At 45.2% G+C, this 20488-nt stretch overlaps 1 protein-coding gene across 4 annotated transcripts in view; it reads right to left on the bottom strand.

Annotated features, from left to right (window-relative positions):
- CCC1 (cation-chloride co-transporter 1) overlaps positions 1-20488 on the bottom strand; it is a 74082-nt gene that overhangs the window by 30117 nt on the left and 23477 nt on the right. The window contains exons 2-7 of one of the 4 annotated variants that reach the window (XM_086511955.1): positions 16000-16161; positions 15791-15869; positions 15537-15628; positions 15321-15435; positions 14673-14773; positions 14446-14507 (exon numbers count right to left, since the gene is read on the bottom strand). In XM_086511955.1, the coding sequence (XP_086368081.1) occupies positions 14446-14507; positions 14673-14773; positions 15321-15435; positions 15537-15628; positions 15791-15869; positions 16000-16161 (611 nt within the window). Of the gene's footprint in view, positions 1-14445; positions 14508-14672; positions 14774-15320; positions 15436-15536; positions 16162-20488 lie in introns of those variants that run through there. The other 3 variants (XM_086511956.1, XM_086511957.1, XM_086511958.1) reach the window with 3 other exon arrangements.

Genomic DNA, 20488 nt, shown 5'->3' with positions numbered 1-20488 from the left:
GAAATCAAAACATTTCACGAGTTTCATGGTTTCAAGGTTTCACCCTTAACAAAACATGTTTCATGGTAACCATGATGGCAGTCAATCTCGACAAGCAAGCTCTTTCATCAGTAAAGGCGAGATCTCCTATAGGTGATTTATGAAACTATCAATTTGGTCACTCAAATGTTGATGTTCTTTGCTTTCAAGAGCAATGACTGTTGGCTTACCTGATGTTGGGGGTAAGCAAGGATAGTGCAGTTCCTGCATTTGTAAAGAGCGACATAGAGAGGCTATTCTAAAGTACTCTACCCGACGAGTTTCTGCAGTTTTGGAGTTGGTTCACACCAACTTATGTCATAGTTACCCGGAACGCGGAACGGGAACGGCGACCGGTTCCCCGCGGAACGGGGGAACACCTGAGGGGTCCGGAACGGGAGCGGCACGGAACGGGAGGCATAAAAAACATCCAAATAATGCAATTTCTAGCTCTATTTGTCTAAACAAGTAGTATGAGGCCATGGATTATGTGAGAAAGAGGGGGAGAGGGAGAAGAAGAGAGCTTGAGCCTTGAGGCTTGAGCCTCGTAGACTTGAAAGTTGAGACGACTCGAAAGATTCTCGCATCTTCAATGGCAAATGTGTTTCATTTAGGCTTGACTCCTTAAGAGCTTGAGAGAGAAAGACGGGTAGCAAGAGGGAGAGGGAGGGAGAGAGCTTGAGAGACTCCGAGAGAAAGATACATAAGAGCTTGAGACTTGAGAGAGGGAGCTTGAGATAGTAGATACATAATGGCAACCTTGTGCATTGTCACTCGTGAAGGTAAGAGATGGGGGGGGGGGGGGGGGGGGGGGGGGGGGGGGGGGGGGGGGGGGGGCATTTTATAATGGGGAGCTGAAAATTCTACCCCCAAATTTTGGCCGTTTTTTACTGCTGCCCAGTCGTTCCGGCAGCCCCGTTCCGGTTTGGCCCGGCTGTCCGGAACGGCCAGTCATTCCAAGCCGTTCCATATGATCCTCCACCCCCGAAACATCGTTCCGGCATTCCACACCCCTAGAATCCCGTTCCATAGAAACTATGACTTATGTGGACTTTTGCAGACTATAGCCCTTTGTAGAGCTCTTTATTTATTCTACTTCTCTATGAGAGAGATATGTGTCAACATGATGACATCATATGTCTGCCATGGCACACACGTGTTCTCACACACACTGTCACGAGACGGGCACCACGTGCCAACGGAAAAGAATAGATTGAACAACTTTAAGCACTTTAAATAACAACCGAACTGAAAGAGATGCACAACACACGAGACTGGGAGTGGCAGTGTTCCACTCCAAAAGAGCACTGGCCCCAAACCTTAGCGCCCCTTTTGGTATTTCTTTATATTGCTTCAAATCAATTCAAGCCGGTACTCCACGCTTTGCACCTTCACCCGGAAGCGTGCCAGAGAATGAGCCCTTGGCTCATATTTAAAGGGCCTTGGCCTATGAAAAGCAGTTACATGAAAAGCTTCAAACTCAAAAGCATCTTGCCTCAAAAACTGGCGCTCAAAGCTGCCTAGTGTGAATCATGGAAATCCATAGAGGTGCCACATCAGCACATTCGGCGCGAAATCCAAAAATCCATAGTTGTTGCCACGTCAACATGTGAGCGCACAATTTAGGCGTATGTACTGGCCTGCCACGTCATCAACTGCTATGCAATAGTGTGTATGTGTGTGTGTGTGTGTGTGTGTGTGTGGGGGGGGGGGGGGGGGGGGGGGGGGGGGGGTTCCAGCTTTATTTAATCCCTTTAGGTCACTTGGGCCCCATCGGACGGGATCCTGCAAGTTGGTGAAACTTCTCCTGCTGCTTCTCCTTAGGGTTTAGGTCTCTCGGTCGGGATCTGCAGGTTGGCTTCGATCTTTAGTGGCTTGACACGTCAAAAATTTGTAACACACATAGTGTACGGAGACATGCTGATGTGGCAGTGTACCACTAGTCATGTGGCATTTGTAACAGACTTGGACACTCCAAGTCGAGAATCTACCACGACATCACAAAAAATCACTTCAAACAGTTCACAGTTCACATTCATTTGGATCTCAGAGCATGATTTATCGGCAATGTAGTTAGCAATCACATCCAGATCCACTCAAGACCTCATAGATGCCCGATTGAGTAACCCCTATTGCAACCATGTCTATTCGAGATCATTCAGACCAAAATGCTGCAGTCATTTCGTCTATCAATTCCTACACTTAAAAACAAGTCAAGAAAAAATCAGTTACGTATTCAGGAATTCCATTTCATAAAGTCATGCAACAGAATACTGTCAGCTCTCAGTATCCCTGAAGCTCAAAGACACATCAGTGACTCTAGTATTCAAAAATCAAGACATCTGTTGACAAAGGAGCGGAGTAACTCCCCTCTTGTGCAACCCACTGCACCGGATCTCCGGCCAAGCTGAATTCAGGGTTCCTTTTGGAGTAGGCTATGCTAAACCAAAAGCTTCAAGGTAAAGGTTCACAATCTCAGGAGTATCTGCTAGGTCCTCCTCCTCCATCCACTTCGCATCCAATGCAAGATAGTTCTTGAATTTAACCAAGAACCGCCTTCCTACTTTACCCTTATTCTTTCTGTCCTTATATGCCAAAATCTGTTCAAGAACAAGGATCTCCTCGTTTTCTTCCACGTCGGGTTGCTCATCGGGCTCCCCATCTTCGGGCACATCACCTTTAAAAGGTTTCAACACACTCACTCACTTTGTTCGTGATCATGGCACTCTCCATAAGACGGAAGGCTCTCTCCTTCCCTAAGAACTAAAAGGAACCTTGAGCAAAATAAAGATCACTAATCTTGAGAAAATACAACATTCATTCCGCTGCACCTTACATTGGTATCAGAGCTTTGGAAGTGTTCTGCATTACTCAAGGAAAGAACCACAAGAATTTTTTTTTGCTTATTGCGGTCGCACGAACCCAAGTTTACTTGGGCGTGGCGATTCCTAATCGTGTTTTGTTGAAGAGTGACAGGAATCCCAAGAAAGAAGGGCTTGTCCAGCCTCCCCTTGTGTCTCTTTTCACTCATTGAGAGCGGACCGCGCACTTCGCGGGCGGCCAATCGACGTGAGGTGGGAAAAAGCAACCTCGGTGTGAGCGCAAGGCCGCCAAGGGGTGCGCCCGCAGAAAAGGGTAGAACTCGGGTGAAGAGAAGATCCTTCTCCAACGCGATTTGCAAGCGAAAGAAAACCTCAAGAACCTCAAGATCCTCAAGAACCCAAGAACTCAAGAACCCAAGACCCTCAAGAATCAAGAACCTCAAGAACCCAAGTTCCTCGCAAACTTAAGAACCCAAGATCATAGTGCATGGTCATCACCCGAAGCGGAATGGATACTTCGCATACAGGTGATGAGCATGAGAGAGGCGACAGACTCGTCCCCACCCGGAGATGATTTCTTTAACCCTCCCCCTTCGCCATCTATGCCACCAAGTTCACCAAACCCTATGGAGGAAATGGTCAAGCAGATGTTGGCCATGATGGATAGACAAGAAACAAATCGCCTTGCTCAGGACCATGAGCGCGACGAAAGAGCCTATGAGCGCGACGAAAGAAACCCAAAACTTGCCACAAAACAAGAAGACAATCGACTTGCTTTAGAGCGCGAGCGCAACGAACGCAAAGAACGGAAACAACTCAAAAAGGCGAAAGAGGCGGCAAGAAACGCGGCTTTGAAGGCCGATCGTGTTGCTCATAGATTGGCTTTGGAGACCGAGCGTGAAGCTCAACGAGAGCTACACACTCAAGAATTGCTTCGACAAGCACTAGCCTCAAAGACCGACACACCCAAAGATCGTGGGAGTTCGTCAAGTGGCGCAAGCCACGACGTGGATTCCAATCATCTAGTCACAGAAAAATTGACTTTCAGTAAGTATGATGGTAAGATGGATGCTACGGTTGTTCATTCTTAGTTGCATCAATTTAATGCTTATTTTGCGACAACTAACTAAGAAGACAGGAAATAGCAAAGTTTTGACGGCAACTATGTACCTTGACGGTGATGCCATCAATTGGTACCACGCATGGCAAGAGGCTCAACTAGCCGTGCACCTAGAGGCAGCCGACGATTTCACGCCCCTCTTTTAGTTGGACTGATTTCCAAGACAAGCTCAAGGCGCGGTTTATGCCACCTCAGTACCTTGCACGATTGAAGGATGATTGGCGCTCTCTCAAGCAAAATGGTATGCCAGTCATGTCTTTTTCTAATCGTGTTTTGCAGCTAGGTACCCAATTACGCATGTCATATGATGAACGCAAAGAGGCATTCCTTTTTGGATTGGACGAGTATATCAAGTACGATGTCGAGGTACTCGATCCAATCGATCTCAACAAGGCGGTAGCCATTGCTCTCGCACAGGAGATGAAGCACAACAAGGAAAAGCCTAAGGAGAACAAGACTTCCACAACTACCTCGCAGACTTCTCAGAACCCTCAGAACGGTAAGAATGGTAAGAATGATAACTCTACTAACCAATCTATCAACAGTATCTCATCAAAGAATTCTTCCAATGAATCTAAGGGTAAGGCTAACACAATTGCTAAACCTAAGCTTACTCCAGATGAAAAGGTAGCACAAGGAATTGTAGGAGGATACATCACGTCGGAAGAACAAAGCACTTATTCTAAGGAAGGTCGTTGTTTTCATTGTCACATTAAGGGTCACATAAAAACATGTCCTAAGCTTGAATCGAATGAATCTAAAGAACCCACAGCACCCACTACATCTGTCAATGCAATGAATGATAACACAATTGTGCCCAAAGTTTCTCAGGACACTCCCATTGATGATTCTCTCATTAAATGTTATGGTCGTACGTCGGGGCACCGTTTTGTCATATTATTTGACCCAGGTAGTATGCATGATGTGATCAGTTCCTCTCTTGTTGAGAGAGCCCGCCTCGAGGTTAGTCCGAGATCTCCTATCGAGGTCTCTGGCTTTCGACCTGGTATGGACGCTCTCATCACAGAGGAATGCCTTGATGTGTTGTTTGCAATTCAACAGACTGCCTTCACTAGAAGATTTGTTGTTTCTCCTCTCTCAGGATGTGATATGATTTTGGGCATTCGATGGTAACGCTCTCATTGATTTTGAAGCTAACACTTTAACCCTCAATGCCAAAAGTGATTCTCCTACTATCTTTCATGGAGTGGACATTGCTCCTTCTCCATCTCTCATTGCTAATATGCAGGACAAGGATGAAAGGATTCGGGATAAGGAGATTCTCTCAGTCTCTCTTTCTCCACAACATGACACACAGGATTTGCATGATTATAAGAAGCATGATGATTTGGATGACAATGACAAGCATGATGATTTGGATGACAATGACAAGCATGATGATTTGCATGATCAAGATGTGATTTCTCACAAGCATGATGAGTTGCATGAAGATGATGTGATTGTTGACACGGATGAGGTACTAGTGAATGCTTTTTCTAGCGAAGCTAACCTCGTTGCAGATTCGATCAATCACGAAGGATCGATCTTGGCTCTCGAGCCTTGGTCCAAAGATCAATCACGAAGGATCGATCTTGGCTCTCGAGCCTTGGTCCAAAGAACCCTCACGGGAAGTATTATGTGTTCGCATGATTGATACGCACGCATTGTTCGAGTGTTTCATTCGTGATCGTTTCCTGTATTTTAGTCAGCATCGTTATGTGATCCCTTTTCCTAGGCATGACATATTGTATGTTGAGCACGTTTCTCTCATGGATGAGTACGAATGTATGCGGATTTTTCGTAAAAAGCTGAAAGGTATGTATGTAAGGAAGTCACATTACATGTCTCTTCCTTGGCATGACACAGTACCCAGAAGAGCACGTGATAGTATGAGCACCCATCATGGGCATTTCCATTGTGATTTGCCAAATTTGATTGATTTCGATCAAACAGAAAAGATTCGATCTCATTGTTTGCATGTGTTTGATGAACGGGTTGTCACTCCGTCTCTATGTTCGTCTACATTGTATACACAGTCTTTAGAGAAGACAAGATTTTTTTCCTTCACTTTACATGGAATGGGTATGTTCAGGGTTTTGTGTTGGAGATGGTTTCAGAAATTTTCAGCCATGGAGATTCTTCAAGATGAAGGAAGCAGGACTCTAGACGAAGTTGAAGTTCAAGCGACTTTGTGTCGCTTTCGGCGCGGCCCAAAGAAGCAAGCGTTGCAGACCTTTATGAAGTTCAAGTACCGCACGACCCACACATCAGAGTGGGCCGGCGAAGAGTCCCTTCCAAGATTCCAGATGCTGTTGGCGATCCCCCTCGACGCCATACAGTTCGGTAACAATACCTCACTTTTAAAAGGAGGGGATGTCACATGACACATCCCAACCCTATGTGTCCGTGGACAAGCTACACCACAGCAGGGTTCAGTCAGTTCAGTCAAGTCTAGATTAGCAATGATGTGGCACTTTTGTGAGTCTATTCGTAGACCGTGCATGCCCAGTCACTTAGTGTAGATGCATATCCTCCGGTTGCACACAGCATGATCATCAGTATTCACTTCAGAATCCATCAGATTCAGTCAGGGGAATTTTCCAGTGCATTTAGCCTATTTTCCTTTTTTTTTTAATTTTCACTTATTATTTTTAAGTGACTTTCCAACAAAACTAGGTAGGGCAATTTTGCTAAGTTAATATATGAGCAAACCCATGTTAGCAGTAATTGGCAGAAGAGGCAGCAGGAGCTTCCCGCTCAACAGGCAACTTCTCAGCAGTACCCCCCCTCAGCACCCCCAGCAGATACCATCGCCTAGCCTCTTGCAGACTTTGGCGTTTTCTTCACAACAAGCCATCGCCATCCCCCACCCCAGTTCCCTGGCGTTTCCTTATCCAACAACCATCGCCAGCAAGCATCTAAGCCTAGCGTTTTTCTCCTGATCACCATCAGCGTTTTCAGCCATTTACTAACGATAGCATCATCAGCAAGTCCAGCGTTTTTCTTCATCGAATTCAGCAAAGCAACCACAGCGTGATAGGGATTTACTAACGCTAGAGCTGCTGCCATTTTCAGCATGAAAACCACCTGCTGTTCCAGCGTTTTTCAGCCAAGGATATCTCTCTTAAAACGCAGCCAGAAGAGCAGTACATTCAGCGTTTTTCATCATTAGCATGACTCCCGACAACTCCACCATTTTCAGCCCTTAAGACGGCAGTAAAACAGTCCATTTCAGCCCCGAAACAGTCCACGAAATTCAACCAATAGAAGATCACAGATTTCAACCTAAGTTGTCGTCGTCATCACCGTCGTCGTCATTGGCATAGTCCAAGTTGCATCAGTCCATTGCATACACATTGTACACCTTTGTGCAATCAAAATAGACCACTCTCGCCGACGAGAGTGGGGCCTTCGGAGGAGGGTTTTACAACCTCTCGGGTGTCGTATCTCTTCTCTCTCCTTCTCTCAGTCTCATTCACTTGCACGCACAATATCCACTCACTTTGTTCGTGATCATAGCACTCTCCATAAGACGGAAGGCTCTCTCCTTCCCTAAGAACTAAAAGGAACCTTGAGCAATAAAGATCACTAATCTTGAGAAAATACAACATTCATTCCGCTGCACATTACAAATTCCACCAAAGGTAGATACTTTTCCCATTGAGTCTTCTGATCCGAGATATAAGACTTCAATAAATCTAAAACCAATGAGTTGGCAATCTGCGGGTGAAAAGATGACGAGAACTGTAACCGGGTGCCAATGTTCTCCCAAATTGCCTTCCAAAACAAACTCGTGAATCTGGGTCCCTGTCTGAGACAATCGTCTCAGGAATGCCATGTAATCTGTAAATCTGGGCCACAAACAGTCTCGCTAAGCAATCCGGCTTGACTGTTTTCTTCACTCGAATGAAATGAGTCTGCTTGCTAAATCTGTCAATAACAGTCCAGATACCATCGTGACCACTGTGTTCTCGGGAGATCAAAAATGAAATCCATTGCAATACTTTTCCAGGGGCAGGAGGGTTTGGGCAAAGGCTGTAACAATCCCTGTGCTTTATGCATGTCAAACTTGACCTTCTGGCATACCAAGCAACTGCACACAAACTCATCCACATCCTTCTTGAGTCTCGGCCAAAAGAAGTATCTCTCTACCTCTTTCATGGTGGTAGCAATTCCGCGATGACCCGTAAAAGGCGGACAGTGGCATTCAGTCATAACCTTTTCCCTCAATAGTTGTGTAACGCACAACATGGTTTTCCTCATCAAGTAGCCATCCCGAATGGAATATCCCGCTAATGTCTCCCCATCCCGTATCCGTGTGAAAACGTCTGCAAAATCCGTATCTGTGGCATGTTGGTTGACCATATCCTCGAAGCTCCTATGATGTATCGTGGAAATAGCCAGAACCAACGGCTTCCGAGACAAAGCATCTGCCACCAAATTCTTTTGTCCCTGAACATGGACAATCTTGAAGTGAAACTGTGACAAGATGTTCGCCGCATCTGCTTTTCCGATAGTTGCTTCTGTGACAAGAAGTAGCATAAACTCTGATGGTCTGTAAAGACAGTAAAATCCGCTCCGAGTAGGTAATGCTGCCACTGAGTAAGAACATGGATAACCGCCAAAAGCTCTTTCTCATAAATCTGTGCTGTCAATTCTGGCCTTGAGAACAATCGGCTCTCGTAAGCAATGACATGGCCTTCTTGCATTAAGACCGCACCCAAACTACGACCACAAGCATCACAATATACTTCAAATGACTTCTGCAAGTCCGGCAAAGTCAAAATTGGTCCCGTAGTCAATTTCTCTTTCAATGTCTGAAAGACGGTCACCTCTGTGGGTCCCCACGAGAAAGGGACTCCTTTCTACATCAAGATATGCAAAGGGAAAGTAACCTCTGCAAACTTCCGAATGAACCGCCTGTACTACGAACACAATCCCAAGAAGCTTCTAACTTCATGGACATTCTTCAAATCGGGCCAATCACGGATAGTCTCTATCTTGGCCGGATCCATCTGCACTCCTGCTATTGACACAATGTGTCCCAAAAAGTGTATCTCTGGTATGAAAAATTCACTTTTCTTCGCATTAATCACTAACTTGTAATCTCGTAATGCCTGAAAGACTTGAAGCGGATGATCTCTATGTTCTGCCTTATCCTTGGAGAAAACAATGATATCGTCAAAGAAAGTGCCAACAAATAGCCTGTACTCTTGAAAAATCCTGCCCATCATCCGGTTAAATGTCGCAAGAGCATTGGTTAGACCAATAGGCATCACCAAAAACTCAAATAACCCAAAAGTCGTCCGGAAGGTTGTCTTGTAGACGTCTCCCGACGCGATTCGGATCTGATGATATCCACTTTTCAAGTCGATCCTACTAAAGCACGAGAATCCCTGAAGTCGATCAAGTATATCATCGATTCTAGGAATCGAAAATCTCTTCTTGATGGTGATTTTGTTGAGAGCTCTATAATCGATGTACATTCTTCAAGATCCGTCTTTCTTCAAAACCAACAACACTGGAGAGCAATACAGTGAAGTACTAGGCTGGACAAGATCCTTTTCCAAGAGGTCCTTCACTTGGTTCATAATCTCTTCGTTCTGGGCTCGTCTCACACGGTAGGTGACTGGTTCGGTGGCGTGCTTCCAAGAATTAGATCAATGGTATGATCTTCAAGACGAGCGGGTGATAACTCGCCTGGCAGGCCCTCTAAGAAGCAATCGGCATGAGAGTGGAGAAAATTTTGGCGTTCTTTATCAAGTTCAGACATATTTGTCCTATCCTCCTCACTCAACTCTTTCATAAAGATCGAGTAAACGAACAAACTGGATTTCATTAACTTTGAAATGGCCGAAGCTAATACAATAGGGACAGACTCGCCCTTAAGTTTAATGTCAAGTACAATGGTTCTGCCCTTCTTTGTGGTCAATGTCGCTTTCCTCGCTCGATAGTCGACCACGGCGTTGTTCTTGTGGTACCAGGGAATTCCCAAGAGAACATCACAACCTTCCAAAGGCATTATGTAAAAGTCCTCATGCCCCAAATACCCCTGACAATGCAACCGAAGTTTGCCAATGACAGGTGTAATGGCTACGTCCTTGCTGGGTGGGGTGCCGCTAGAACAGCCTCCGCAAGTGGTCCCATCCGATTGGGAGTGATCTCGAGCCGCGCCGCCAATTTCGGTGAAATGAAGTTGACCTTAGCTCCTCCATCAAAGAAGATCAAAGCTTCTTGGTCTTTTACTTTGTCCCAAGCTCGGCAAAGTTCTGTACTTTCGTCCAACGTGCTGGGATCAATACCCACGCAATTTGGAACCAATCCTATTTTCATCTTGCCTTTTCTTCCACGTTCCTCAGCTGCTCTCGAACTCTCAGGCCTCTCGTCGTCCTTGTCGTTTTGTTCTTTCTGTGCCTTTTTAGGGCACTTCGCGGAGATATGCCCAGATTCCCCGCATCCAAAGCACTTCCCCTCCTTGATATAGCGAGCTCTTTCTTGAGGAGCGACCTTGGGTCGTGCATCCTTCTTTTCTGGGTTGCTCTTCCTCTTTCTACTTTCATTTGTCGAAGTTTGTTCGGCTCTTTGCGTCATGATCTCATCGGTGGGGTAGGTCAAACTGCCTGAGTGAATGGCAAAACCCCGTTTTGCATGACTCATCAACTCCTGAATGGAAGCTGACTTCTGTTCCAAGCAGTGATCTCGAATCTTTGTAGGAAGACCCAAGGTAAACCGCTCAATCTGTTCCTTGAACGAGATCTTCTTAAATGAAGAGGCGGGTAGAAAAGAGCTCCAGAATCTCTCGCAATAAGCGTCCACTGTATCCTTCTTGGTCATCCGAAGATGGCTCCAAGCAGTTCGTATGTCGCGTTCATACTCTTGAGTCAACCAAGAAGAAATAAAAAGCCTCTTGAATTTTAGCCATTTAACTGGCGCAGTCTTGTTTAATAGAAGCGTGGACCACCAAGTTCGAGCATTCCCCTTAAAGTAAGAGGCAGCTCTCCGAATCTTAAGAGTGCTTTGAGTAACGCCCTCCCGCGAAAGCGATGTCAAACTGTTGTACAAAAGACAAAGCCTTCGAAGCATCTCTATAACCGGAAAACGTGTCAAATTTAATTGATTGTCCATCTTCCTTAAACTCTCGGACTTTCTTGCTTTTGTCTTCCAGAAAGTCGTACTGGTTGGCTTTGTAAAAATTCTTCTTCTTTGCATAAAAGTTGTTGTCATCCGAGTCCGAACTGTCTATAGACAAGTCCTCTGTAGAACTCTCACTCATGGGGCGAGATTTGGGCTTCTTTGCCTTTTTCTTGCCCTTTCCGAAGCGTTGCTTTTTGCTTCGCTTTTTGCCTTTTCTGACTTCTTCGCTCGAGTCAAATGAGCTAGAAGAATTGTCAAAAGAAGAAGAAGAAGAAGAACGGGGTACTCCTTCAAATCGAACACGCTTCTTCTGTTTTCTTGCCTTTTCAAAAGTAGACTGACGACCCAAATAGCCCGGGAAGTCAATGCTTTCTTTTGCTTTTTGCCGTGCTTTTTAGCTTTTGTTCTGCGCGTCAAAAAGCTGAGCAATTTGTGCATCAACCACCTCTTCTAATTCTTTCACTGGCTGGCCTCTCCCCTCATCAGGCTCTCTTTGTGTCTGCACAGCTCGAGCAAAAACAGACCCAAGCATCTCTGATCCTCGTACCGCATGACTCTGTAGAGTCGTCCGAAGCCCTCTCTAAACAAGCACTGGAAGCGGCCGCGTATCTCATAGTAGACGGGGCAGTGGCATGTGTAGTGCAACTCTGTCTCAGGCTCCAGGTCACACAGGAGGCATGTCCTGGCCTCTGTTGGTACTCTGCTGTATCTCCCAATCTCGATCCACAGCTGGTGTGAAGATGTGCGTATCTGGCAAATAGCACATCGTATCCCATGAGACAAGTGGGTGTCCATGTATCTGGGTCTCGTCACAAAACCGTCCTCCATAAGCTGGAGAAGATGCTCTCTGTAGAAAGCCATCTTTGTGCCCAGCTCCTGTGCTGGCTCTATCCATGTCCTCTTGGTGTCTAGCTGAGTCAGGTCCTGCGGATGAGCCTGGTGATTCGGACTGTGTGAGAGTCAGAGAGGGTGCATCCAGTGAGTACTGGAAGGGGGGTAGTCTGTCTATGCTGAACCCATGCGCCTGAAACCATGATGTCATCTCCCCATACCAGCATGTTGTATCTCCCTGCATGGCTAACTCTCGAGAGGACTCGAGTGCAAGGCGGGCATATCTGTTTCTAGGAAGTTCCCACATGCGGTGTATGAAGGAAACAGATCTGGTGAGCGCCTCAACCACTAGTGGGGGGGCAGCTAGCTCTGCTCGGATAATGGCATGTGGTACTGAAGCCTTGGCTCTAATGGAGCCGTGAGATCATAGTGACTAGTGGCTTCTCCATGTCCCCCCATCCATCAGTGCGACCTGTCCTCCCATGATGGTCCAATGAAGGTCCCCAAATCTCAGCTCCATAGAGCCCACAAAGGTGTCAAAGATCTGGATCTCTGCTCTTCTAGGCCGGCACACAAGGATGGTGCTATGCCTCTGATTGAGATGCCCACAGAATGGGCTGCCCTGAGGGGATAACTCGAAGGAGAAGATCTCCTGCCCATCTCTACTGGCGAGGGATCGCCTCCACAACAACACCAATCATCTGCAAACCCTGCCATGGCTGCCCACCAAAAAAACACTGAGGGCTGCCAGGCAAAAACGATAGGGCTGCTGGTGAAAACGCTAGGGCTGCCTGTTGAGAAAAAAACTAGGGCCGCCAATCATTGTGACCTCCACCTGTTACCACTTGGGGTACCCATGAGAGGGCACCCCACACTGGAGCTAAATGCATGCCATGAGAAGATAACCCCCCTCCCCTGCCCCCCAATGCCCATATATATGGCCCACCCAGATCTGCCCGACCCAGCCCTCCAGTTCCACGACCTAGGAAAAAGGGAGAAAAATAGGAGAGGGGCACCAGATGCCTGGGGGAAAAATACAGGGGACTGGGATAAAATATCGCAGGCCTCCACGACCCTATCTGGCCATGGAGCAAAGCCAAAACCTGAGCTAAACATGGCTAAACACAACCCAACATGAGAAACCTACCTCTCACTGGCAGGCACAGCCACAAAACAGCCCTCACTCCCTAACACCTGTCCCTAGGAAAAACTGGGACCGAGTGGACAAATCCAGAGAAATGCCTGAACTCTAACTAGTAACAATACTAGGAATTTCATAGAGTGGGGAAAAGCATATATAAGGGTCATAGGAAGAATCCCTTTATGGGCATTATGGCAAGTATTGCACTACATGAACATGGAGACCGCTCCTATACGGGTTTTTAATGGCAGGACACAAAACCTACAGAGTGTAACATATGACATGAAGGAGCCACGAATACCTTCTATAAAGTAGGCCTATTTTGAGAGAGTAGCAAGCGCCCGCTGATAAATGCATCTCAGACTATGGCAGATGATTAACATAGTTTAGAGCCTACAATAACGTAGTCGTAGATAATGGGATAATAGATGGACAGGGCCACGACTGGTGGAGATGACAATTTCCATCATCGACTGTTATGACCAAGTGTGCCCAATTTGAGTATGCCAATCATACCTGTCTTTCACCCTAGTACCCTACTCACATTACAAAATGACATACACCCCCCACACCCTTGCGCATGCACACCCCATCGACAGGTTTTCAACCCATCTGCCCTTGACTCACTCCGCTCTTAGCTGTGTTACTATCCCCCCACTCTCCATAGGTTTCTCACACATCATAAGACAATAGAAAACCAAGCATTGCCCAGAATAGTTGATATAAAAGACAAATGCCATGATACCTCAGTCCAAGTCAACCAGCAAGTACAAGCCTGCAAGATCTTGGCCGAGACACATCACACTCCCTAGAATCTTAAAAAAGGCATATAAAATGCTTGAGCAACAACTCGGTATAAGGTTGGAAATAGGCTCCATGAGCATTGCAAGCCCCAGCCCCACAGCTAAGCCTAGAACATGGCACCCTTGCTCTCTTAGATCCCTTCAGAGATGCCATGCTCACCAATGACCATAGGCCAATAGCTACTCGGCTTTCATCTTGAATGTATAGCAGGCAGCCACTCCATGACTACCTCCGGATAGAGAGAACTTAGATTAGCCTCCACTGCTTCTACATAAAATCATTATTCTATCCTGAAAATAGCTCTAGGCTCACCGTGAAAAAAGGTGGTATTGTCTTCAAGAACATGCACAGGCTCAGTTTACAGTAGCTATTGACCTAAAATTGTTTGTGCACTATCTATCTTGAGTTTTCAATCCGAAATATCCCATTCAGCACAATCACAGTAATTTCACCTAAATGACAGGCGATTCAATAACAAGGCGTTAATCCTCATGAAGAATACTTCATCTCAAATCAAGCACTCCAGCACTAAAGATGGTATCACAGGCTTGGTTGAACTCTACACCAAAAACTACCTTTAAAAATGCCAGCACCCGGAAGAGCATCCATGAATGTCTCTACTGCTCCTAATACATATCTGTTTGATCCAAATCAAAGAAAAAATAGTTATTTGGCTCCTCAGTCCAGATTACAACAAGCTGGCTTTACGTTCATGCGTATAAAATATATGCCTGATTTGATCAGCGGCTGTAAAGCCCCAACAATCAAAAACATTGAGTTTTCATAGAAAAGTAGCACTTACAGAGATGCAGCAATCGCATTGCCCAAGAAAAAGCACAAACCAATGCTCACACCGACCTCTGGACCAAGCGCACGACCGATCAAATAATAAGGACCACCGCCCTACGAACGAAAGTGTCCCCGCAAACTCCATCATACATATGTAACCACACCAAAAACTAAACACCACCTACAGTCACAAACCTAAGCTTACTACTTGCAGTAAAACCAACTTTTAGTATAAAAATAAATTGAACTATGAATTTACAAATAAAAGATTAAGGTGGCCCACAAAAGCAGACTTTTATATATATATATATATATCATCCTTCTGTCATAATCACCAAACCTAGATTTACAACTAAAAACCTATTTTGCACAGGAACAGCAACTGTGCAAATTTACGAACAAACAACAAAACTCGTAACTTAATAAGCCACACTGTCCTATACTCCAAGAAATTCAATCATACTTCATATGAAGCTTCTTTAAAGGGAACCACAAGATTGCTTTTGACATAATGAGCTAACAGTTTCAATAATGATATATTTGCTACCTCATCAAATATCTGTTACCTCATCACAATATTTTAAAGACCATTCATCTCAGTGTTGTATGACATCAAACAAGTGAAAAAGCAAGTCAGAGACAGTAAGAGACTAATTACTACCTTCATGGCACCATTGGTTGCAATAGCACTTAACGAAAGACCCGTTAAGCATGTACAAAGACAGCACAGTGAGATCAATATTAAGGAATGCCATACACCAGCAATCCCTACAATCCTGTATCATAGAGAACATTCTTTAACTAATGATGCTGAGAAATGCATATATGAGAGCATAGGTTATATGTTCAATATTATATCTGGAGCTTTATTCAATACCATGAAAATCGGATGTAGAAAATGATACCCAATATATTTTGTAAGCAAGGCACAAACACTCCCATCAATGTTCCAAGCTTAGCATCCCTACGCTGCACAATGGCGAAGCTATCATTCAACCATTTTTGTCTGGGAAAACACAGTGCAGGAGAAGTGCGACAAACTCTTAGAAGAAATTTGAAACTGAAAAAGAATTAATAAGTTGGTCTTTCACACACGAAGAAAATCTGCCATAAGAAAAGCTACACAGTTACCCGACGCTCGCCAAGGGTTATAGCAACGTCCTCACCATCCCTTGGGCTTGTAGGAGCAGCAGGTTGTTGACCAGCCATACTGCATTAACTTGTTTTATAATAAGAATAAAATGTGCGCAAAAACTGGCTCTAGTTTACACCTATGAATTATCAAAGTGCTGCTTAAGATTAGCAAAACTTATAATTGAAAGTGGAACCACCTTCCTTACCTTCTTAAGCCTAGAATGTTCACCAAAGAATCAAAACCAAAAAACTCCAACTTTGATTCTCGGCCAGGCCGGTCAAAGGCATCATGAGTGGGCGAATGTTGTACGTCCTCATCTCGAGGCTCATCATTTACATTTACACTAGGGGGCTTTAAGAGCACAGGCCTGCAAAAACAACAAGAGAGACTTCGTTTACCAGGATGCTATTTACAAAAACCAACAAATTTCTAGTGCATGACGAAAAAACCCAAAGCAACACACTCAGGTCCTGTCATTGCCCAGCCTAGAAAAAATCAAAGATAGGAAAACATTGAATGACCGTGTCCTTTCTACTCACACCTAACACTTGAAAGATACTTACACAAAAATTCTTGTTGGATTGAACTAAGCATAAAAGTACTTTTATGGAAAGTCTTATTCGATTGAGACTTTCTCTAGCCTTAGCTCTTATAGGGAGCCTTTTGCAGAGCTTTGGAGTTCTATTTAATCATAACTACCACGATGAATCCAAGAAAAACACAAAATCACCTTTAAAGAAAGGTGCAAGTTTTGATGAGATACTCTTTCTTCTCAGCTCCTTGGAGCAGCATGCGAGAGATGTAGAAAAAAGTTTTAACATGTTTGATTTTGACCGTCTTTACATTGCAGCAAAGCAGTCAGTCTTTTTTTTTACTATAGTTTGATATTTAGGCTGTCATTGCTACCAATGATTGTATGATATTTGTCTTGAGTTGGAGAAGGTATGAGAGATAAGAGTGGCCAACGTTTTGATTTTGGCCGTCTTTACATTGCAGCAAAGAAGTCAGACTTTTTTTTAACTACGGTTTGCTATTTGAGCTATGTCATTTCTGCCAACAATATTTGTCAACTCAGAGAAGGTATGAGAGATAAGAGTGGCCAATGTTTCATACTGCATATGGTATTTGCTCATTTTTGTTTGTCAAGCTTATAGTTCTCACATCGGGAACTTTGCACACATTGCAATTTGCTGCACAGTTGTGTGACATGTTAAAAAGAGTTAAGATTGATGCAGCCAAGAGTCGAAGCGCTCAAGATTGCTATCACAAAAGCACCGTGTGCAATCTCTTAAACCCCGCCCACTTGCAAAGTGCCTTTTTGTGGAGTAAAAGAGTTGACCACCATGTCTGTGCATTCCCCTTAAGGTGGGATGCTGCTTTGCGAACCATGGAAGCCTATACAAAATTGCCTCCCGAGAAAGCAGCGTCGAACACTTGGTAAGCTTGCTTGCTTGGCGCTCTACCTCCCTCTGAATGTCCTCTACTGAGACAGTCGAGTGAGAATTCTTGACAGCTTCCGCCTTTGCTTTAATCTTCATTGCCAACTTTAGTTTAAGGTTGATAACATTCAACCACCTTTCATATCCTTCAATCAGCGGTTGTTTGTGAATGTGTTTCGCATAAACCGGATCCTTTAAGATTGGTAACATTCAACCATCTTTCACAACCTTCAGTCAGCGGTTGTTTGTGAATGTGTTTTGCATAAATCAGTGCCACCTGAAATCAACAGTAGCCAAGCCAGAATCAGGGTCCTCCGTAAGAGTTCCCTCGTCCGCAGGTGTTCTATGTTGAGTCTCAAACTCATCATCTTCATCCTACTCATCTTGATCAACTTGATCTTCTTCGACTTCTCCGTTAGTCTCCCAAGTTCTACTTGGCTGCCCTTGGCATCCCCCTAATTGCAGCGCAATTTTGCAGCAGGAATTTCAAGCCGCCACATCATTAATGTCTCTCTTGTGGGCTCCTTTGTCCGACCATTGGGTACTGCCATGTCATCACTTTGTGAAAGATGTCATCCCAAGCAACATAGACAACTACTGTCAAAGGTACTGCTCCAAAAGATAGGTTCCAAATTGAGCGTATCAACTACTCTTGAGATAGACTCTAACAATCATAAAGGAATGCCAGTATGCCTGGAAATTTCCAATCCTGCCAATGAAGATATGTGATCACTCATCTAAAGAAAAGAGGAAGAAGTCACACCCCAAAGTGATCAAGCGAATCACCCACAAACACTCCGGGAAGGTAAGACTGAGGGGTCTATACCGCAATGGCCCTCCGTAACAAAAAAAGGCAAACTCAAGAGTCTACGCACTAGAAGCTATCGTATGCTCTGCAGCAATTGCTGATAGACCGCATGGACCACCATGAGATGGTGTCCTACATGTAGGTAGAGTCCTCTAAGATGACGGAGAGTCAAACGTAGGATTCTGCTTGTATTCATACTCCATGACAAGGAAAAGCCATACATAGGAGTTTGTGATGTGGTCATCCTTTTAGAAGAGGGCTATTGAAACCAACATGTCTAGCCCATCATGCTTGCATCTCTCCCTTCAATCCTCCGATGTCAACCAAAGCATGATCCACGCCGACAATGCCACGAGAAAGTAAGTCAAAGTGGCTCTCTACCTACACAAGCAAGAAGGTGACATCTACCCACGTTGAGGGATATATCTGCTTTGTGGTTACTTAAGGTGAGTGTCGACAACTTTGAAGTAAGACGTCCAAATGATCAAGAGAGTACTGAGAGCAACTGTTGTCAAACTGCTGAGTGTCAAGCCACTGAAGACCTAGAGGGTTGGGCACCCTAGCCCTAACCCTAGCCAACCTGCACATCCCAACCGAGGGGCCAAAACCATAGCAGAAGTAGAAGAAGACGAAGTTCTCACTAACTTACGGAGTCTCCACAATGGCCCAATCATCAAACTGGGTTAGAATACAATCCTAACCCCCAACAAATTATAGGACTCCCGTTTGATGGGGCCTAAAGTAAAGCACACACACTCACAAAGAGAATTGCGTAGAATACTAATGACATGGCAGCTATACGGACGCCCGCCAATGTGGTGCCACCTTTTGGGACCATATGCTTTTGGATATGATGCTTTTCATGTAAATTGCTTTTTGTAGGCCAAGGGCCTTTAAATACGAACCAGCGGCTCACTCTCTGGCAAGCTTCAGCGTGGAGATGCAAAGCAGTGTTGCTGACGTTGTACTCAGTTGAAGCAATAAAAAGAAATACCGAAAGGGGCAACACAGTTTCGGGCCAGTGCTTCTAGGGGTGGGAATCCCCCACTCCGTGTCTTGTGTTCAGTCTGTTCTTTTCGTTGGCACATGGTGCCCTCCTGTTACAACTAGAATGCCAACCAAGCCGAGACTAGGGTGGCTCCAGATGCAAGACGAGCACGCTTCATCTCTAGCATCTCAAAAATAAGGAAGTTCAAAGCATTGAGGCTCTACACTATCTATGATGAAGACCATGAGAAAGGCCAAGAAGAGATCCATGATCTTTTCTGTAGAGCCAAGAGAATGCTCCTCCGAAGTCAATGTACCTGTAAGATCCAATGGAAAGTCTTTGTCCACTAGCGATGGTGGTGTCTTCTTTGGAAAGGTGATGTTCCCATATGTTGTGAGCACGGCCACATCTCTCGTAAAGCCAATCGTATGATATGCACCGATCAGACCACAAGTAGCATGTCAGGTGCAGCGGTATTGAATTGGTGAAGATCTAGGGTTTACACTTCCACAAATCTTTTACTTCCTTTCCTTGCGTTAGTCATTCCTTTTAGCTTGAATGATGGTTTTTTTTACTTTTCCCTAGAGAGAGGGAATGAGAGTGCGGTAGAGATGTGTAGAGGGAAAGACAAAGAGAGAGAGGAGGAGAACGACACCCGATGAGGTCCCAACCAACCCTCTCAAGGGCACCCACACCTTGCCTATGTGGTATTTGCTTTATATTGCGTAAATGGAATGTACACACATGCAATACCTCAATTGCTGAATCTACTGATTCGAATGATAGATGTCACCACGGTAACTCCTCAAGACGAGGCACCTCCAGGGCTGATTTGATGCACCTTTGGATCCTTCTCGTTGTGGGATTGTCGATGGCCACCAAGGGGTAGATCTGGGGCTGAATTGCGCTCCCGATATGAGAGGAATGAAGGGCTGAAAGCTGGCCGCAAAAAAGCAGATCTGCAACGTAAAACGCAGAAGATCTCTCGCGTAAAGCAAGGCTGAAAACGCAGATCTCGATGACGGTGATGATGGGCAGCAATGGAGCACTTGATTCCGGTGAGGGAATGGCTAAGGAGAGGCTCAATGGGCTGCCAAAGTACCCGACCGCATCTGAGAGAACTAGCGGGTGCAGATCTAAGCCGGTTTTGGCGAGGAAAGGGCTGAAATCTGAAAACGCTAGGGCTGATCTCCTGAATCTGGAAGCACTAGGGCTGAATTGCACAATCGTTGGCTGATCTGGCCCATTAACGTTGGAGCCGGTCTAGAGCAAAACGTTGGATCTGATCTAGAGCAAACGTTGCAGGTTTTGGTGTTAACTCCTCTGCTAGCAAAACGCTAGGTTGGATGTCACGGGAAGGGCACTACGTGCCAATAGAAAAGAACAGACTTTTAGCACTTCAATAACAACTGAACTGAAAGAGAGAGAGAGAGAGAGAGAGAGCACACGTGACATGGAG

The sequence above is a fragment of the Adiantum capillus-veneris genome, chromosome 5 (assembly GCF_014529385.1).
Source record: "Adiantum capillus-veneris isolate H3 chromosome 5, ASM1452938v2, whole genome shotgun sequence".
Classification (NCBI taxonomy): Eukaryota; Viridiplantae; Streptophyta; class Polypodiopsida; order Polypodiales; family Pteridaceae; genus Adiantum; species Adiantum capillus-veneris.
Note: the sequence above shows the minus strand (reverse complement) of the source record. Positions and strands in the feature narration are given on the sequence as shown.